This window comes from Somniosus microcephalus, chromosome 19 (genome assembly GCF_052327205.1).
Source record: "Somniosus microcephalus isolate GS21.2 chromosome 19, FLI_Smic_1.0, whole genome shotgun sequence".
Classification (NCBI taxonomy): Eukaryota; Metazoa; Chordata; class Chondrichthyes; order Squaliformes; family Somniosidae; genus Somniosus; species Somniosus microcephalus.
In genome coordinates, this window is record NC_141005.1 from 57,373,597 (window position 1) to 57,393,629 (window position 20,033).

General features: G+C 47.2%; 1 protein-coding gene across 3 annotated transcripts in view; it reads right to left on the bottom strand.

Moving 5' to 3' along the window:
- Window positions 1-20,033, bottom strand: part of hnf1a (HNF1 homeobox a) — a 268,622-nt gene that overhangs the window by 69,300 nt on the left and 179,289 nt on the right. For all 3 annotated transcript variants that reach the window (XM_085961826.1, XM_085961827.1, XM_085961828.1), the window contains exons 6-7: window positions 13,656-13,857; window positions 10,123-10,314 (exon numbers count right to left, since the gene is read on the bottom strand). In XM_085961826.1, the coding sequence (XP_085817952.1) occupies window positions 10,123-10,314; window positions 13,656-13,857 (394 nt within the window). The remainder of the gene's footprint in view (window positions 1-10,122; window positions 10,315-13,655; window positions 13,858-20,033) is intronic.

Below are 20,033 nucleotides of genomic sequence, written 5' to 3' on the forward strand. Positions count from 1 at the left end.
TCCCACAAACAGCCGGCATGGTTGAGCATATGAACCGTATATCAAATCCAGGCTGGCCAAGTCTGTTTACTGAGCCGGGGAAGAATTGGGATGTTATATTACCTCTAATCCTTATGGCCATCAGAGGTACGCCCTCTAAAGCGACTGGCCATACCCCCTTTGAGGTCATGACTGGTCGGACAATGCGACTTCCCGAGGTATGACTGACTGGTGGCTTGTGTGCTCCCCAGCCGGATGGCGTTCACAGCGATATGTATATGGACCAGCTCCACTCCCACCTTCATCAAGTGTACCCCGATGCCGCTAGTAACATAGGCCACTCAAACCAACAGCGTAGATTCAACACGGCTACTGAAGGTTTTAAAGTGGGGGATAAAGCGATGGTCAAACTACATAATGTTTCGGGAAAATGGTCCAGAAAATTCGAAGGTTCGTTTTCCATAATCGATAAACTGAGCCCAAATACACATAAAGTAAACTGTGGGCAAGGAAATAGGTGGATACACATACACCAGATCAAACGATGGAAAGGGTCAGAGGCGGGGCAAATAGACTGTCTTGCTTTAAGACTAGCCCAATATCAATTTTTTGACAACCTCCCCCAGCCCCCCTGCCAGGGTCCATAGATGCAAGTCCACACTTGCCGGGTATAACAGAGTTGGAAGGACCCCGATACTGTAAAGTCTGTAGGTATTATGGCGAATTAATACACAGACTACAAGAGTAACTTTAACAGGACTTTACTATTCGAAGGTCAGGGCGAATCTGCCCAATAAATCCTGACACAGCACTTATATACCGGTGTGGTCACCGTCGGTATTACAGTATACAGCAGCCAAGATAAAGTAGTGCCACACCTAAAATAGTTCTCTTAAAGGTGGACGGTTACATACAATAGTTCTCTTAAAGGTAGAACAGTTACATACACTACAATCCTCCCTTTTTAGCTTACAACATACTTATTCCCCATTAACATAACATCATAACATATATACAACTTATGCAAAACAGTTCACAGATTCAGTCTCTCTGGAGGCTTCCTGACTCTGTCCGGATAACGCCTCGGTGGTGTAGTAGTTTTCGGCGGGGTAGTAGGTTCTTCTGGCAAGGTCGATTCGGCTTGAAGGACAGTGTCAGGTTCATCTGATTCGAGTATTACCAGATCGGAGGTAGGTGCTCTGGGTATCTCTGCTTCAACATTAGCCGTGTAAGGTTGTGGAGTAGGTTGGTCCTTTGTGGATGACCCTATGATCTGGTCAACATGTCGCCTTATGATGCTGTCACCAATGTCCACGGTATACATCAGCGGCCCTAGCCTTTTCCCAATAGTTCCAGGCTGCCATTTCTCGGTACGGTAGTCCCGGGCCAAAACTTGTTGACCTATCTGAAAGGATCGAGTTGGCCTTTCATTCATGCCCTGAAATTGCCGGTTCTCTACGTCCCTTCTGACGTTTGGCTTAATCAAATCCAGCCGGCATCTTAGTCTTCTATTGAAAAACATCATGGCGGGAGTTTGGTTTGTGACCGCATGTGTTGCATTCCTGTACGCCAACAAGAAGTTATCTACCTTATGTTGTAGGTTGATGTCTTCATTACCCATGGCCTTTATGGCCTTCTTGAAGGTCTGGACAAAACTTTCAGCTAATCCATTGGTGGCGGGATGGTATAGGGCTGACGTGTAGTGCTTGACCCCATTCCTTTATAAGAACTTCCTGAATTCTTCGGACACAAATTGCGGTCCATTATCAGAACAGATCTGTTCCGGCAGCCCATTCCTGGCAAATATGGTCCGTAATACTGTGATGGTTTTTTCCGTGATGGTGGAGGACATCTTTATTACCTCCGGCCACTTGGAGTGTGCATCCACCGCGATTAGAAACGTTGAGTCCATAAATGGACCAGCAAAGTCGACGTGTACCCTTTGCCAAGGAGATGAGGGCCACTCCCATGGATGCAGAGGAGCTTGTGGTGGCGCGTTTTGGACCTTCTGGCATCCTAGACAGCTCTTGGTTATTTCTTCGATGTCTCCATCAATACCTGGCCACCACACAAACGCTCTTGCTAGGTTCTTCATTTTCACTCCACCCAGATGCCCCTCGTGAAGCTCCTTTAGCACCTTATGCTGAAGTTTGGGTGGAATCACCACTCTAGATCCACACATCAAGGTTCCTCGGCACACTGACAGCTGTTCTCTTCTTTGCGAAAATGCGGGCAGCGTTGGTTCGCCATGTGCTGGCCATCCCTCCACCGTTAAATCGTAGGCTCGTGAGAGAGTCGGATCATTTCTTGTTTCATTTTCGATCATCGAATTTGTTACTGGTAGACATTCCACTATGGATGAGTGGAACATCTCTACCGGGTCCACTGTAGCCGCCTCTTCTACTACTGGCAACGGTAGGCGCGATAACCCATCAGCATTTCCATGCTGTTTGGACCTTTTGTATTCGATGTCATATTGGTGTGCCCCAAGTAACACGGACCACCTCTGTAGCCTTTGCGCTGTCATAGTGGAAACGGCCTTGTTAGGGTTGAATATGGACACCAACGGCTGGTGGTCTGTCAGTAATGTGAACTTCTTGCCCTGCAGGTAATGATTGAATTTCTTTACTCCCCACACAAGGCTGAGGGCCTCCCTATCTATCTGAGCATAATTTCGCTCAGCGGAGGTCAATGATCGGGACGCAAATGTGACTGGCCTTTCCGAGCCATTTGGTAACTTGTGTGAAAGTACTGCTCCAATTCCATAAGGGGAAGCATCACAAGCTAGACGAAGAGGTAACGTTGGGTTGAAATGAGCCAACACTTCCTCAGAGGTAATCAACGCCTTGCTTCTGCGAAAGGCCTTCTTACAGTCCTCGCTCCACTTCCATGGTACTTCTTTCCGCAACAGAGCATTCAGCGGATGCAGCACCGTGGATAGATTTGGCAGAAACTTGTGGTAATAATTAATCAACCCCAGAAACGATCTCAACTGTGATACATTTTCCGGAGCGGGGGCCTTCACGACAGCTTCTATCTTGTCAGGTGACTTGTGCAGCCCCTCTTGGTCAATGACATGACCGCAGTACGAGATCCGTTTCTGGAAGAACTCACATTTCTGGCGATTAACTCGAAGGCCATATTCCTTCAACCTGGTGAGCACCAGTTTCAAATTTGCGAGGTGTTCCTCCTCGTCCTCTCCTGTAATCAGGATATCGTCCAAGTAACACTGAGTGCTTGGAATCCCCTGTAAGACCTGCTCCATGGCCCTCTGCCAAATTGCTGGAGCCGAAGCTACTCCAAAAACCAGTCTATTATAACGATACAAGCCTCTGTGTGTGTTGATTGTGAGATACTGGCGCGACTCTTCCTCGACTTCCATTTGTAAGTATGCTTGTGCCAGGTCTATCTTGGTGAAGTGTTTCCCGCCAGACAATGAAGCAAAGATATCCTCAATCCGCGGAAGCGGGTATTGTACCGTGTGAAGCACCGGATTAACTGTGATCTTGAAGTCTCCGCAGATGCGGACCTTTCCCGGTCCCCCTGGCTTGTTACTTGAAGAAGACTTCATGACGGGAACAATGGGCGTGGCCCACTCACTCCAGTCCACCTTAGACAGTACCCCTGAACGTTCAAGCTCTTCCAGTTCTGCCTCCACAGCAGGTCGTATCGCGTAAGGTACCGATCTGGCTTTGAAAAATTTTGGGCTTGCATGTTCTGCAATCTTGACTTTTGCCGTAATTCCTCTCAGTGTTCCCAGTCCTTGCTGAAATACCTCTTTAGCTTCGTCCAATATTCTGGACAACTGTTCAGGTTTGACATCTTCCTTTCTGGAATCTACCGTCATTGTGTTTAGTGAGTGCCAGTCTATCTTTATTTTCCTGATCCACTCCCGTCCCAGAAGTGGTGGACCTCCCTCGGGTAGCACATACATGTTCATTCCTCGGTGATCTTTGCCCTTGTGTCTCACCTTGACTTTTATCTTTCCGATGGGGTATACTTTATGCCCCGTGTATGTCTGCAATACTATCTCCGTATCCCGTAGGGGAATATGTTTGAACAACTTTTTGTAATCTTGCTTATTCATGACCGTCAACGCCGATCCGGTGTCCACTTCCATTTTCACTTGGACTTTTGCAATCTGTAGTGTGACCCAGATAGTTTGTCGGTCAGCTTCTTTACTCACATTGTGAATCCTCAGACTACCCAGTTCCTTGCTGTTGGAGTCTGAATCCGAATTCTGTTCATCTGTACTCTTCCCAGTCACCTTATGTACCTTTCTGTACTTCTTCTGCGGTGACTTATTATTGCTGGTCTTCTTTCCTGACTGGCATACTTTAGCTATGTGACCAGGCTTGCCACATTTCCTACATTCCTGGTTTTTAAACCAGCATTGGTTCTGATCGTGTGTTGTCTTCCCACAACGATAACATTTCGTTGTACCCGAAGTCATTTGATCCATACTGAGTACCGCTGTCTTCCGCTGCATTTCCGCCGTGCCTCTCGCTGCGGCTTCGTGCGATGCTGCAATAAGGACAGCCTTCTCAAGTGTAAGATCGTTCTCTTCGAGCAGTCGTTTTTGTATTCCTTCCTTCGACATTCCGCACACGAACTTGTCTCTCAGTGCCTCTGACAGATTTACCCCAAACTGGCAGTATTTTGCTAGTCTACGCAGTTCAACCAGGTACTCTGCGTTGCTTTCCTCTTTTAGTTGCGTTCTCACGTAAAATTTAGATCGTTCCGCTAACATCAGCGGTGCGGGGTTCAAATGGTCCTTCAGGACAGCAACAATATAAGCGAAAGACTGATCCGCCGGTTTAGCTGGTGATAGAAGATGCTTCAATAACCCGTATGTCTTCGCACCCATTGAGTTTAGTAAGGTTATGTTGAGATACCGCGGCAAACGTGGGAGTCGAGACCAGAGCTATTGAAAACACAACTGCTTTATTCCAACCACATGACAAACAGGAACTAGAAAAGCCCGCGCATCCACTTAAATACTTCCCAGACAGGAAGTGCTCCCGGCAGCCTGTCCCTGCGGGAAACAAGTTGCTGGAGGAAAGGGCCCCCGGCTGGGGGCTTCTGCTTAGACTGTCTGTGCCGCCGTGAGCGGATTATGTCCAGTGGTGGCGTGTCGCCACAGTTAGAGCTTTGTCATAATTTGCTATCTTATTGACCTTACAATATATCTCGATGCGTTCTACATACGTGGCCCAATCTTCCACATCGGAAACGAAACCGTTGATGTTACTACGCTTAGGCATCTTCACCCTCTTCCTGAGAAACAACAACGAAATATTTCTTTAACTTTTTTTTTGCCAAAATGGCGGTTTCCCGCGCTGGTCTTCTTTCCCCGCCCACTTTCAAAATGGCGGTTTCCCGCTTCTGTCTTCTTCCCCGCCTACTGGCGGCTTCCCGCGTTTCTTCCCCTGGCGGGAGGGGTAAGCTTTTCCCTCGGGCGACGACCGCTGGCTTTCGGGGTTCGCAGCCTGCGCGTCGGCTTCAGTGCGTTCCTTGTTCCCTTTTCTCGGCAGGGCAACCGGCGCTGGGTACAACCCGTTGACGGCGAACAGTTTCAGCCGCTGGGCTGGATCTCGCTCAGTCTCCCTCGCTCGGCTCTGTCTCTCCCGCTCGCTCGGGCTCTGTCTCTCCCTCAGCGGCTTCCAATCGCGCCTCCCAGCCCTCTCGCAGTCCGGTGCTTTCCTCCCCGGCTGCGGCTGAGTTCACCGCGGTTTATTTATTTTTATATCTTCCCGCGCCTTACGATCCCGGTCGCAGTGCTTCGTGGCCTCGGTCGCTGCCTGGCCTTTTTCGCCGGTCGCGGTCTAGCTGTCTCACGACGCCGTTGCGTCTCCCAGCCCGCTTGTACCGCGGCTTCCGTGCTCCACGCTGCCCCAGTCTCAGCGCCTCTGGGCCCGACTTCTGTCCGGCTCCTTTCCCCCGACCGTGGTCGAGTTCACCGCCCTTATCCTCCGTTTATTTTTTTATTTTCCCTTTACTCACAGTCACCGTGGCCGACTTGCTTCTCGTGCTGATCGGCTCACTCACCACCGTGGCAGAAGGGACAATCAGTGCCTGTTGCTGATGGAAGGCTTCGTGTCTGAATTCTTCCTTCTTCCTTGCTCTGCAGACTCGAGTTTTCTCTCAGCAGAACGACGAGGGCGGGTGCCTCTTCTCGACGCTCGTTAACTGCTTCGGAAGTATTGTTGCCGCAGGGTAAGATCGAACTCGTCGCCACTGTAAAGTCTGTAGGTATTATGGCGAATTAACACACAGACTACAAGAGTAACTTTAACAGGACTTTACTATTCGAAGGTCAGGGCGAATCTGCCCAATAAATCCTGACACAGCACTTATATACCGGTGTGGTCACCGTCGGTATTACAGTATACAGCAGCCAAGATAAAGTAGTGCCACACCTAAAACAGTTCTCTTAAAGGTGGACGGTTACATACAATAGTTCTCTTAAAGGTAGAACAGTTACATACACTACAGATACCATCATGGGTTTTGGAAGATACCCAGGCTCCACCCAATTCGGCCTCAGGAATCATAGAAATTTACAGCACAGAAGGAGGCCATTCGGCCCATCTTGTCTGTGCCGGGCAACAAAGAGCTATCCAGCCTAATCCCACTTTCCAGCAGTTGGTCCATAGCCTTGTAGGTTATGGCACTTCAAGCGCATATCCATAGTGGAGACCTTACCTCCAAAGAGAAAGAGCGGGACAATAATGTGACCAAAACGGATCCTAACATGTCCCCTCATTGTCTACCCTCAGAACCTATAAATTACTGTATAATGATGTTATGTTTGACATTTTTCCAGTACTTCTTAATCTATTGCAAATTGAAATGCCCTTTGGTTTATGCGATAAGACCTATTAGAGATTCTACCAGCAGATGTTGACCACCAAGATATGGCAGTTTAGGGAGAGGAACTCTCAGGAAGTCCGACACCATCAACCAAACAGCAAGTCTTTAAAGTTACACCCGTAGGGGTAATGGAGGACGATGTGCATAAGGAATTTGTCAACTATCCTAGAATTCTGGTGAAATCAAATCTCACCTGGGCTGCACCTGACCTATCGTGTTGTTCGCTGATTAAAGACACCTGGATGTGTAGCTGCGATGTGTTGCAGAATAGTGTGCCTGCGTGTGGGCTCACACTAGATGAGCGCTCCCCGAATTGTACGGGGTCGGGAGGGGGGGGTGCGTGTACAGCGTAAGGTGGCTGACACCATCTTGATTCCAGTCCAGACACATAACGTAACTGAGATCAGGGTCAGAATAGGAGGCACAAGAAGGTGTCCTAAAGTTCGGACACCCCATTCCATATCTCTCCTTCAGCCTTAAGTCGATCCTCCAACGTACTGCCATGTACGTACATCTTTCCGAATGCAAACAACAGAACGAGCCACAGCTGATCAGATTAATAAGTTCGGTGATCATGAGTGGTGGGAGGTTGTGTGCAATGTAGAATAGCATCCTTGCCAAATTCCTTGGGCTAAAATTCTCTCCCAGGACTTAATAATCTTACAATGTGTGCTTGTGCTCGTAATGTATTAAAGGTCGGCAGCTTTACATCCGCCTAGATCGCGAGGTCGACATGGTGCGATATCATGCAGTCTGAAGGTGAGTTGAGCCTTAGGCTAGAGCTAAGGCTCAACAGGAGGGATAATGGCTAAATATATCAGGCTAAGAGCTGACTACTGCATTCTGACCACCTCTGGCTGGCTGGTTAACGCAACCCATTGTTCCAGCTCGTGCCCAATTGCAGCCTAACACAAAATTAGCTCTAACGAGGAAACAAAATAACAGATGTTAGCAGAACTGAGAACTCTGCAACCTCAAGGCAGACAGCTGCCTCGCAAAAAAGACATTTGTGACGCCCTCGGCATCTAAGATATAAAAGGGTCAGCATAGCTATGGGTAGGTGAGACATCTCGGAGCTACCGGACAGCTCACCAGGAATGCCCAAGAGCCCTGAGTCTGATCAACGGGCGATCTAGGATAGTAGCGGCAGGTTGTATATCTGCTTGCTAACTAAAGTATAACTGCTTGATAATCTGTGCCATACGGTAAAGTACAATTGGCTACTGATTTCTGCCAATGTTGGAGTATCAATAAACTCTCATTCCCCAAAACAAAGACAAACATCTAGGCTGACACATCAGTGCAGTGCTGAGGGGGTGTTGCACTGTCGGAGGTGCCATCTTTTGGATGCGACGTTAAACCGAGGTCCATCTGCCCTCTCAGATGGACATAAAAGATCCCATGGCACTATTTTGAAGATGAGTGGGGGAGTTATCCCCAGTGTCCTGGCCAATATTTATCCTTCAATCAACATTATTAAAACAGATTATTTGGCCATTATCACATTGCTGTTTGTGGGAGCTTGCTGTGTGCAAATTGTCTGCCGCGTTTCCTACATTACAACAGTGACTACACTTTAAGTACTTCATTGGCTGTAAAGCGCTTTGGGACGTTCGGTAGTTGTGAAAGGAGCTATATAAATGCAAGTCTTTCTTTCTATTTGCATCCTCTGTATATGTGGCCTTTATACTCACATAACAACTTTTTAACTGAGTACAGTATTCACCTATGGGATGGAAGCATATTGCAGCTACCTGTCCAGTATCCTGTGCAGTAGCCCCACGCCATGATCAGCCCTTTCTTTATATTCTATATTGTTTTGGATGATAAGGTTATTTTAAAAATTCATAACACGGAGCCCGAATGAAGAATGAAACCTCACCAGTGTGGGTTGGCTGAGTTGGTGGCACTTTTGCCTCTGAGTCAGAAGGACATGGGTTCAAGCTCCACTCCAGGACTTGAGCACATAATCTCCGCTAACACCTCAGTGCAGCACTGGGGCAGTGCTACATTCTCAGAGCAAGGCCTGCCTTGTGTATTAGCCACTGGATTCGGAAAGGAGTGGGCAGGAGAAATAGATGCCAAAGAGAGGGGAGAGAATGCATGGTGAGGGGAGGGGATTGGGGCCTGAACAGCCGCTTTGGAACTGCAGCACCAACTCTGCGCCTGCAAGACTCGAATTTACCCCTTTGGGTTTTCATGAACTTGTGATGTTTAGGAATGTTGGGGGTGAAACTGGGTGCCTTTGGGGGCGCTAACGGGGCACAAATGGCTTTGCGGCCGGGCGCGGCGCTGACATCGACTCCCGCCATATTTGACGGAAGTTTTGCAGTGGCGCTATGGCGTTGCGCCCCGATCTCCTTCACCCGGAGCTCGTGACATCGTCGCCGTGCGCATCGCCCCGGACCCGAAATTGACCTCCGCCCCCTGCAGCAGCACCGGTCAAAAACACACTGCTCGAGTGCTGGGCTGATCGCGCGGGATCGCGGCTGCCTTGGTGGTCCAGGTAGGTACTTTTTAAATTACAGAGCCTGCAGCGATGGCCCTTCCCTTTAAGGGAGGGAAGGAGCCTTTGAACGCGGCAGCGCTGCACAGCCCAGAGTGCAGCGCTCCTGAAGTCTCTGCCCCGCTCTCCGACATTAGCGCCCTAAGAAGGAAGTGGAGCGCTTGATTTAACATCCCACTTCCCTTTTGGGGCGTAAAAACTCAATTTCATGGTTGCCGGCGCTAAAGTTAGCGGCCAAGCGATGTTAGCGCCCCAAAATGGTCGATACTGAGTTTTTCTCCCCTTGGGTATACCTACCGCTTAAGGTACAGAGCCCTCGAGCGGTCTTGAGTTGCCAGCTTTTTTGAAACTGGTTTTCCAGGCTGGCATGTATACATTCATCTGGGCTAACGGGCTCATTAGCTGCTTGAGGAGCACTAAAGGATCATTATTACAGGTGGGTCATAACTGGCTGATAGTTTTACCACCAACAAAATCTTTTCCACACGAATTGTGCGTCCCACATTTTTGTTAGAGGTTCGGGAATATTGAAGAAAAGCAAGCCTTTCTCGTGGGAGGAGGAGGAATTTCCCGTTCCCAATATATCCAATCAGCGGTTCTGCAAAATAGGGGTGGTCTCATAAATGGGGCAGGACACATCTCCAGCAAGGCTTTAAATGTGAAATGTTTAGGGGGTGAGAGGGGTTGTGCTAAATGTTGAATTTCACTGGATTGCTTTTGATACCACAACCCTCAGGAATGACAATAAACAAGAAGCGTCTCACCATGTGGGTTCTGAAGCTGTGCCATTGTAGCCATGAATGAACTCTGAGCCATGTGACCTTGGACCTGATGCATGATTGGCTGCTGGTGGTGGGCGTGTAGTTGCTGTGGAAACTGCACCGGCTGAAGGGTCGTCAGGCTGCTGCCCATGCTGTTAATGACCGGGACATTCTGAGCTTGAGTCGTGGCGAGGCCTGAAAGTACAAAAAAAATATGTGTTAGGAAATATTTTTACTGGCACATTCCCTGAAGTTGAAACCACAGGACACATTAAAAAGTTCTAATTCAACAGACATTGTGGGCACACCGAGGGTTTGTTTTTGGGGAGGAATTACGTGCAACATGCGAGCTTGCTCGAAGAGCTTGGAGAAGTCTCCGGCTGTTTCCAGCAGCAACTCAACCACTCACTCCTCCCTCTCAGTCTGGGAAGAATGACTTGCATTTATATAGCGCTTTTCACAACCTCATGCGTCCCAAAGCGCTTTACAGTCAATCAAGTACTTTTGAGATGTAGTCGCTGTTGTAGCGTAGGAAACACAGCAGCCAATTTGCGCACAGCAAGCTCCCACAAACAGCAATGCGATAATGACCGGATAATCTGCTTCTTAGTGATGGTGGTTGAAGGATAAATATCAGTCAGGACACCGGGGAGAACTCCCCTACTCTTCTTCCAATAGTGCCGTGGGATCTTTTATATCCACCTGAGGGCAGACAGGGCCGCAGTTTAACATCTCATCTGAAAAAAGGCACCTCGGACTGCAGCACTCCCTCTGTACTGGACTGGAGTGTCAGCCTGGACTTTGCGCTCAAGTCTCTAGAGTGAGACTTGAACCCACAGCCTGACTCAGAGGCGAGAGTGCTACCCACTGAGCCACGGCTGACACCAATCTGGGAATGACCACAACATAATGTCTGAGGAAGGCCGGTCAGCCCGACTTGCAGCAAAACGATCCTAAAGTCCCGCCCCCATTGCAGCATTCAATTGTTTTTATAAATTATTTGAGAATGTTTTCCTCCACTATATCTGAAAGTCTATTCCTTACATTGATCACTCTTACTGTGAAGAGAAATGTCCTGCTATCAGTTCTAAATTTACCTTTTACTAGTTTGAACCTGTACCCAAACAAAAGTAAATACTGCAGATGCTGGAAATCTGAAGTACAAACAGAAAATGCTGGATGAAAGGTCACCGACCTGAAACGTTAACTCCGTTTCTCTCTCCACAGATGCTGTCTGACCTGCCGAGTATCTCCAGCACTTTGTTTGTTTTTGAACCTGTGCCCCCTTGGTCTACTCTTGCAATTTAATCTAAAGTAACTTAAAAAGAGAGAAGGGGAGTCAGGAAACTAAATACATTCGGCATCATTGAAGGCGGGAATCATTTTTTGCCTCTCCCGGGGGATTCCGTGGCTTCGGAGGGCAGGGGTGGAGGACTAGTGTCTAGCTATCTTGGTGTGTGGGGCAAGCTTGATGGACCAGCTGGAATTTCTTGCCCCATCAATTTCATATGATCGTATTACATCATCCCAGTCACGAAAGAGCCTTTGTCAGAACTTGCATGCTCATGTAGGTGTGTGCATGTTTCCTACACCCCGCCCCCATTCGCTGCCTCTTGTCTGAAGTCACTGCCCTGATTTCGGAATATGAACTTTCTCTGTTAGATATGCATGAGCTGCAGCACATAAACATCGCACTTCAAAGTCAGCCGCATTTGTCTTTCCCACTGAACTGTTATACCTCTTGAGTTGCGCAGGATGAGACAGGCCTCTCTCCTCTTTGATGTCCAGATGCTCGGGCAATTCATCACTGCACCTTATTTAAAAATTCAATTAAAATTTCAATTCAAACAAACTCGAGAGCACTCGTTCAGGATTTTAAAATGGAAATCCTTGGTGGAGTACAGTCACGTTCACCTGGCACTCCATAAAACAGGGTTGATTTAAGCCTTGCAGTTTCTCTGCTGACCAGGAACAGCTCGTTGGAAGAACAATGTTCCGTTTGCTTCTTTAAAGTCTTTGAGAAGTTTCCAAAGCTTTACTTCCCCTCACCCCTGATTATCTCCCCCATCTCTCCTGAAGGCACTGACTCATCCTGGGATACGGTGCCATAGGCTGCCCTCTGGTGTTCCTTTGGGACGCCCCCTTCTATTGTGTGTGCCTAGACCGCGAGTTCCAGCAGGCTATCCCACCGACTGGGGCATCGCAGCTGAGCCTAGTAGCGTCCTGGTGCAATGTGCAGGAGTGACTGGAGAGCAACCAGGCTCCAGCTGGAATAACGTCACGGGATTTTCAACATCTTCAGCTCCCTAGCCCAGGGACGCTGAGCCCAATTGCAGGACTCTGATCGCGACTCAGCCTTGGCTTAGTAGGTCAGAAAGTTGTGGGTTTAAATCCCACTCTAGAGACTTGAGGACAAAATCTAGGCTGACTCTCCAGTGCAGTACTGAGGGAGTGCTGCGTTGTTGGAGCCATCTGTGAGATGAGACGTTAAACCGAGCCCCCGTCTGCCCTCTCAGGTGGATGTAAAAGATTCCATGGCACTATTTCAAAGAAGAACAGGGAGCTGTCCCTGGTGTCCTGGTCAATATTTATTCCTCAACCAACATCACTAAAACAGATGATCTGGTCATTCTCACATTGCTGTTTGTGGGAGCTTGATGTGCGCAAATTGGCTGCTGCATTTCCCACATTACAACAAAGGCTACACTTCAAAAGTACTTAATTGGCTGTAAAGCGCTTTGGGACGTCCCAAGGTTGTGAAAGGTGTTATATAAATACAAGTTCTTTCTTTCATGACTCTTAATTAAGATCAATTTATTCAGAATAGGCCAGGCATTGAATCAGCGAGTACGGGGAGCAATTGAAGCAGAAACCATTGCCTTTTTTAAGGGGAGAGCAGATAACATATGAAACAGAGCAAGATGTAGGACTATGGGGAGAGAGCAGGGCAGTGGGATTTGTTTTGCATTGCTCTAGCAGAGAACCAGCATAGATGCAATAGGCCGAATGGCCTCCTTCAATACTGTAAACATCTATGGTATGAGTGAGTACCACATCAGCCAGTACATTTACCAACTATTGGTGGTTAAGCAGTGTCTGGGTGTTGAGGATTTTTCAGCTCCTTTTTAATACTTTGATATTTGTTCTTTAAATGATGCGTTAACCTGAGGCCTCATCAGCTTGTGGTAGTGGTTCAGGTATCGTGGCTGAAGATCCCATGGTACTATACAAACTAGAGCCTGGAGTTCTCTTGGTATCTTGTCTCACACTCCCTCCCTCAACCAACACCAAAGACCAGATTAACTGGTCATTTATTTTATCACCATTTGTGGGATCATGTTATGCACAAAATGGCTGCCATGTTTTCGTACATGACAACAGTCATTGCGCTTCAAAGTAATTCACTGTCTGTGAAGTATTTTGAGATGCTTATTAGAGATATGCAAAGGTCCTAAATACATGCAAAATTTCCTTTTATGCAATTACCGCAAATATCCCATTCACTCACACCGACAAACATCTGTGTGCCTACTTACCGATCACCAATGCTGAAGCTCCTCCATTGGTTAGTGCAGGTGACAGGCACGATGACTCACTCGGTGCAATGGCCATGACGCTGGGTAAGGAAGCCATGATGAGGTTCTGGGTCTGCTGGGCTATAGCGTGCGGGTTGTGTTGTAAGCTGTGGAGGGCGGTCAGCGTGCTGACAGGGGGAAGGGTTCCTCCTGGGGCAGCGATCTGTGAAGAAAACGCACCAGGTTAGACAGAAGAGACAAAATGCGAAATATTGTTGCATGTTGCAGCCTGCTACCCCGGTTTACACTGAATAACAGGACAGAATAGGCCTCACCTTGGCCTAAGTCCAACTTCCAGCTTGGCTCTCAATAGGGCGAATTGTGTTCTGACTCGACCCAGCCATTAAATTGAAGCCACCTTTGGAGTAGGGTTTGTGCGGAGACAGTTAGGAGGCAGTGTGATAGAAAGTGATGGATTGTCACCTTTTGATAAGTCTAAAACCGGATAGGGGCAGGGCAGGAGGTAGGGAAGCAACTTGAGTTCTGACACTTGCTTTGCCAAAGAAAATTCACTGAAGAACTTAGTAACCTTAACAACTAATGTCTCCATATCATAGTGTATAGAGGTTAGTGGAAAAATGGACTATTGTTTTGAAAAGAAACAGACTTTTGGTGTCCAGTTAAATTTTTTCCAGACATCCCATTCAGAAAGTGAACTGGCCAAACTCAGACAGATGGTAGCCCTACTGACGGCAGATTCACCCTGGATTTAAACCACGGAAAATGTGCATGATCGGGAGCTGGCCGGGGGAATAGATGCCCAGTCAGTGACTGGAGCTGACTCCAGTGGGAAGGATTGGACACAATTTACCTTTAACTTAACTAGTACCCCCTGTAGTATATTCCCTGTGGCATTGCCCACAATAAGTTGATAAATAAAAGTTTTTTTACTACACAAGATGGCAATGGAGTTGGGAGACTTCAGGAACTCACTGCTCAGAGCCATCTAGTGCCACTGTCTACAACTATATTGTGACAGTCGACATGGCAAAACTGAATGGGGAACGTTGCCATAGTAATTTGCAATGGTAACTGTTGATAGAAAAGCATGACTAAAAAATCGTGACAACAGGAAATAAGATTTGTGGACAGGAAGTGAATGTCCTACACGAGATTATCATAATATATACACGTTGCCTCTTAAATTATTTCTTATTAATATTTTTGGATGAGAGGATTGTTAATTGTAGAAACCTTATACTGGTGAAAGTTATCTTTGTGTGTGTGAGGCTGAGAATTGATCCACATCATCACACAGTTACATACACACGCATGGCAGACAACGGCAGAAGTGCCATGTAACAGCCAGCAACGTAATCAGAGCAACTCCAATCAGTCCAACTGCAGAGCTCGGATAACACACTGGGGACTCATTATAAACTCAATATAGGATGCAGAAATGATCTAGAAATCACCTGAAATTAAATGGGACTGTCAAATAAAAAAGCCCCATCTTACTCACTTGACAAAGTGTTCAGAAAGAAGAGGAGTATGTAAATCTGTAACAAATATTTTAAAGTACCTGTGTTATTTTTAATTTCCTGAATTTACTAACATTTTAATTATTTTTACAGTTAATGATTTTCCCATATACCTCTATGTAGGGGAGATATAATTTATCTCTGTTAAAAAACACTTGCACAGACATGCAGATATATATACATACACACATGCATGTGTGCATGCTCATACATAGACACACATATGCACATACATACATATACTCACATGCACATGTGCACTCCCATACATACACACACATGTGCATAGATGTACTCATTGGTGGTCTTTGCTTCAAGATGCCAATGGTTTGCTCTCTCAGGGCTCTGGTGGAGGCATGGCTTTGATTGTATCTCATCTTGGCGTCTGTGCACGGGTTCCTGACTGGTGTCATGAACCATGTGTGCAGGGGTAGCCCTTGTCCTCAAGCAGCCAGCCTCTGACCCAATGGTCTGATTGAAAAAGAGAGAGAATTGAGTACCGACACAGGATGAGGGCATGATGACAACTGCCAGGGTATGTGGCACAGGCCTGCGTCGTGAGCTGCATGCCGTGTGAGTGGAAGCTCTTCCTGTTCGTGCATTATTTGAGGTCTTGTGTTGGAGCGCGCAAGGCTATGTGGTGCAGTCGATGATGTCCTGCACCTGGGGGTAGGATCCCTTTAAATAATGCTGGAAATGGCCACCTTCCCACTGTTCCTGCCCATAATTGGTGGGTCTATGGTGGATAGCATGCTGGAGCAGTTTAAAATGGCCCTGAAAAATTTGACTATATTAAGTAGACCCAGGCAGACTTTGGATACGTTATCCAATGGGGCCTGATTCAAAATGGCGTTTAGTGTCCTTCAGGGGATGAACAGGAGGGCAAGCCCACAACTCAATTCTCAGGGTCCTAACTCTTATAGATTCAACCTAAAACAGGAAGGCGCCCATTTATGACCCTCCCCCCTTCTGTCATTAAGTTAAAGGTGACATCCATAAGAAACTTAATTTATATTAATTAGGGCGTAAAGTGTATACAAGCAGTAAAATATTTTTCTCAGCTAATTTACCAGTGTTAGCTACAGCTAAGAGTTTAATTATTATTATTTACCACAAATTATATTCAGCTTTGTGCTGTGGGCCCACGCTCACTATGGAACTGGATTGGGACTGAGCAGGCTCTATTTAAACAAGGCACTTATAGCCAGTAGTGAGAGGAGAGGCATTCCAACAGTCCTGGGTGAGTCTAAGCCCAGCCCCGTTTATTCTTAAGGATTTATTTAAACCCGATTCCTGATGGCGAAACTCTCTTTTTAACAAGATTAATTGAATGAGCACTTAAATTAGGGTAGTGGCTATGTTACCGGGCTAGTAAACCAGAGGCCTGGATTAATAATCCGCAGAATGCGAGTTCACAATCCCACCATGGCAGTTTGAGAATTCGTATTAGGTTTAAAAAATCTTACACTTACCAGTAAAAGTGACCAGGAAGGTGTTAGATTATTGCAAAAACCCAACTGGTTCACTAGTGTACTTCAGAGAAGGAAACATGCCATCCTTACCTGGTCTGGCCTATATACTCTTAACTGCCAGTCATACCTTCTTCCTGAGAATTAATTTTAAAAACTTAGAAATACAATGGGTTAACCCAGGACAGCCAGTATGGATTTGTTAAAGGGAGGAAATGTTTGAAGAAGTGACCAATTGCTTGGTTAAAGGGAATGCAATAGATACCGGCCGAGAAATTCAGTGGCGTCCCATTTGGGGCGCTAGCCTCGCCAGGGCGCCGGAAGTAGCGCCCCGGAAGTAGTCGCAGCCGCCCGCCGCAAATTCAATTGGCGCGCCCCAGAGGGAAGCGCGGCGCTACTCGAGGCGCCCCGCATCCCTCTTGGGGCGATGCAGCTGAAGATTGCAGCGCAACGTGCACGCTGCGGTACTGCAGGCCTTCCTCCCCTTCTTAAAGGGGAGGGGCCTGCTGCAGCGCGCTCGAAGAGCGCAAGTGCCGGCAAAAGAGCCTGGCACCGAGGAGAAGTGCCGGGCTCTTGGGACACATCCGGCACTCCACGGGGGGGGGGGGGGTGGCGGGGTGGCCTCAGGAGGCCAGGGACGGCGGCGAGGATAGGTGCTGGCAGGCGGCCAGCAAAAAAAATGGCCGCCCCGCACCTCAGCGCCTCTACTGCCGCAGGTAGGCCCCCCTGAGCCGGTCGCAAATTGCGACCGGCGTTAATGCAGGGGGTGCCACTAAATTTCACGATCGGGGCAGTAGCGGGGCACTGCGCACACCGATGATGTCATCGGTAGCGGCGCAGCGCTAACGGCTAGCGCCGCCATTAGCGTCCCGCTAAATTTAGCGGGAGGCGGGGCCAGTGGCTTCCCACCCACTTACTGCCCTCTTAAGGCGCAAACGGGTGGCGCAGCCCACTGAATTTCTAGGCCACTGTGGCTATGGATTTTCCAAAGGCATTCGATCAATTGTCTCACAGAAGGCATGTTACAAAAATTTAGGCATATGATATAAAAGGAAATGTAGCAGCATAAGTAGAAAGTTAGTTGACGGTCACAAGGTGTTAAGTTAATGGGTGCTGCTCAGATTAGAGAAGGTTTGAAACAGGGACCAGTGCTGCCTATAATTTTGTTCTTGGTGTATATATAAATGACTTGCACATGGGCTCAGGAAGCATGATTTAAAAATTTGCTGATGAAAATAATAGATTGACAAACAGTGAGGTCTGTCAAAGATTTCAGGAGAACATGGACGTGGAACGGGCAGACAGCTGGCAGATGCCATTTAATATGGAGCAGTGTGAATTCCTACATTTTGGATGGAAAAGCAAGAAATGGGAATATACACAATGTCAGGGCAGTGCTGAGGGAGTGCTGCACTGTCGGAGGTGCCGTCTTTCGGAAGTAACGTTAAGCCGAGCCCCCGTCTGCCCTCTCAGGTGGATGTAAAAGATCCCATGGAACTATTTCAAAGAAGAGCAGGGGAGTTCTCTGCCAACATCACTAAAACAGATTATCTGGTCATTATCACATTGCTGTTTGTGGGAGCTTGCTGTGCGCAAAATTGCCTGCCGTGTTTCCTACATTACAACAGTGGCTGCACTTCAAAAAGTACTTTATTGGCTGTAAAGCGCTTTGGGACGTCCGGTGGTCGTGAAAGGCGCTATATAAATGCAAGTCTTTGCTTTCTGTTACACTCAATGGAAAGATGCTGAAGGGTGTGGATGAACAGACAGAACAGGAAGTTCAAATATATAATCCCCTCAAAGTGCGAATGCAGGTAGATGAAGCCATAAAAAGGTCAATGGCAATTTGAGTTTTATAAATAGGGGTGTAGAGTACACGATTAAAGAGGTTACGATAAATTTAACAAGTTTGGCCACATTTAGAGTACGGTGTGTAGTTTGGGGTGCCCCAATATAGAAAGGGCATTAAAGCCATAGAAAGCATACAGTGTAAATTCACCAGAATAATATTGTTATCAGGAGTGACTTGTAATACTGAGATTATTTCCACTGGAGCGGGGAAGGTTAAGATTATATTTAATAGGAGATTTTTTAAACCATGAAAGGTTTTGATAGGGTGAACAGGGAAAGACTATTTCCTCTGGCTGGAGAATCAGTGATGAGGGATCATCAATTTAAAACTGTCATTAAGAGAATGAGGAGTGAGGTTAGGAAAAATGTCTTTATTAGAGAGAGTTGTTCGAGCATGCAATGATTTGCCACAGGGAGTTGTTGAGGCAGAGACCAGTGCATTTTTTAAAGGAAAAGTAGATAAACATTTCAAGTATAATTTACAGGGCTATCGGGAGACAGCAAGGGATTCGTTTTAGTTTGTTCTAACAAAGAACCAGCATAGACACGATGGGTCAAATGAGCTCCTCTGTGCTGTAAGGTTCGATGGGTCTCAGGTTCCTGATGGTGAAATTCTCTCTTTAATGAGGTTCCCATTGGTGAGACTCTCTCCTGAACAAGGTTCCTGTTGGTGAGACTCTGTGTTGACCAGGGATTTCCAATGGTGAAACTCTCTCTTAACTGAGTGAATGCTTTTCAAGTGTTTGTATAATTCCGTGCAATACTGTTGGGAGTTCTGTAACATTAGAATGTAAAACCCCTGACCTAACCATAGCTTATAACCATCTGCGAACAAGTTGTTGCGGTAAAACTTGTTGAGAGAAAAATGGTTTGAGCTGACCTAATTACTGACTGCCAAACAGAAAACAGCAGTATTTACTTTCTTCGTGTAGGCTAATAAGGCTCATGAGGTATGAACAGTATTGACATTAACAAAAACAATATTTCATATTTGTTCTTCCGTGTTCTTTAGCTTTCCCCCTCCGTGCCAAGTACCATTCCTTATCAAGGCAGCACGTGGGCTATGAGCTCCCAAACCCCAGCAACAGGAGCACCCTCATCAGGAGCAGCATTCGCCTTGCAGGGGTTGGGCAGGGGGCGGGGGGGGGGTGGCACAGGTATCCCGTGCAAAGGTTCGGATTGGGGCCCCTGCATTTCACTAGACAATGACACTAAATACTACCTGACATGAATCAGTCATTCATGAAAGAAAGACTTATGAAATAATACTGAGCAGCCTGCGGGTGGCGCTGTCCAGGGAGAGTATAAATACTCGGGCACGGGCCCAGCTTGCACAGGACATTCTTAACAGGAACAAGTGAAGGACACAACTAGACCTCCATGTTGTAAAACAGTTGATTAAAGCTTTGTTTAACACTTAGACCAAGTGCCTAGTAGTTTTCTTACATCACTACCTACTTAAACTGGTGTCTGATCGGCACGGGTTGCATGGTCCAAACGCCACCCCTGGGCGTAACATTGGGCCAGCTCACCCTCAC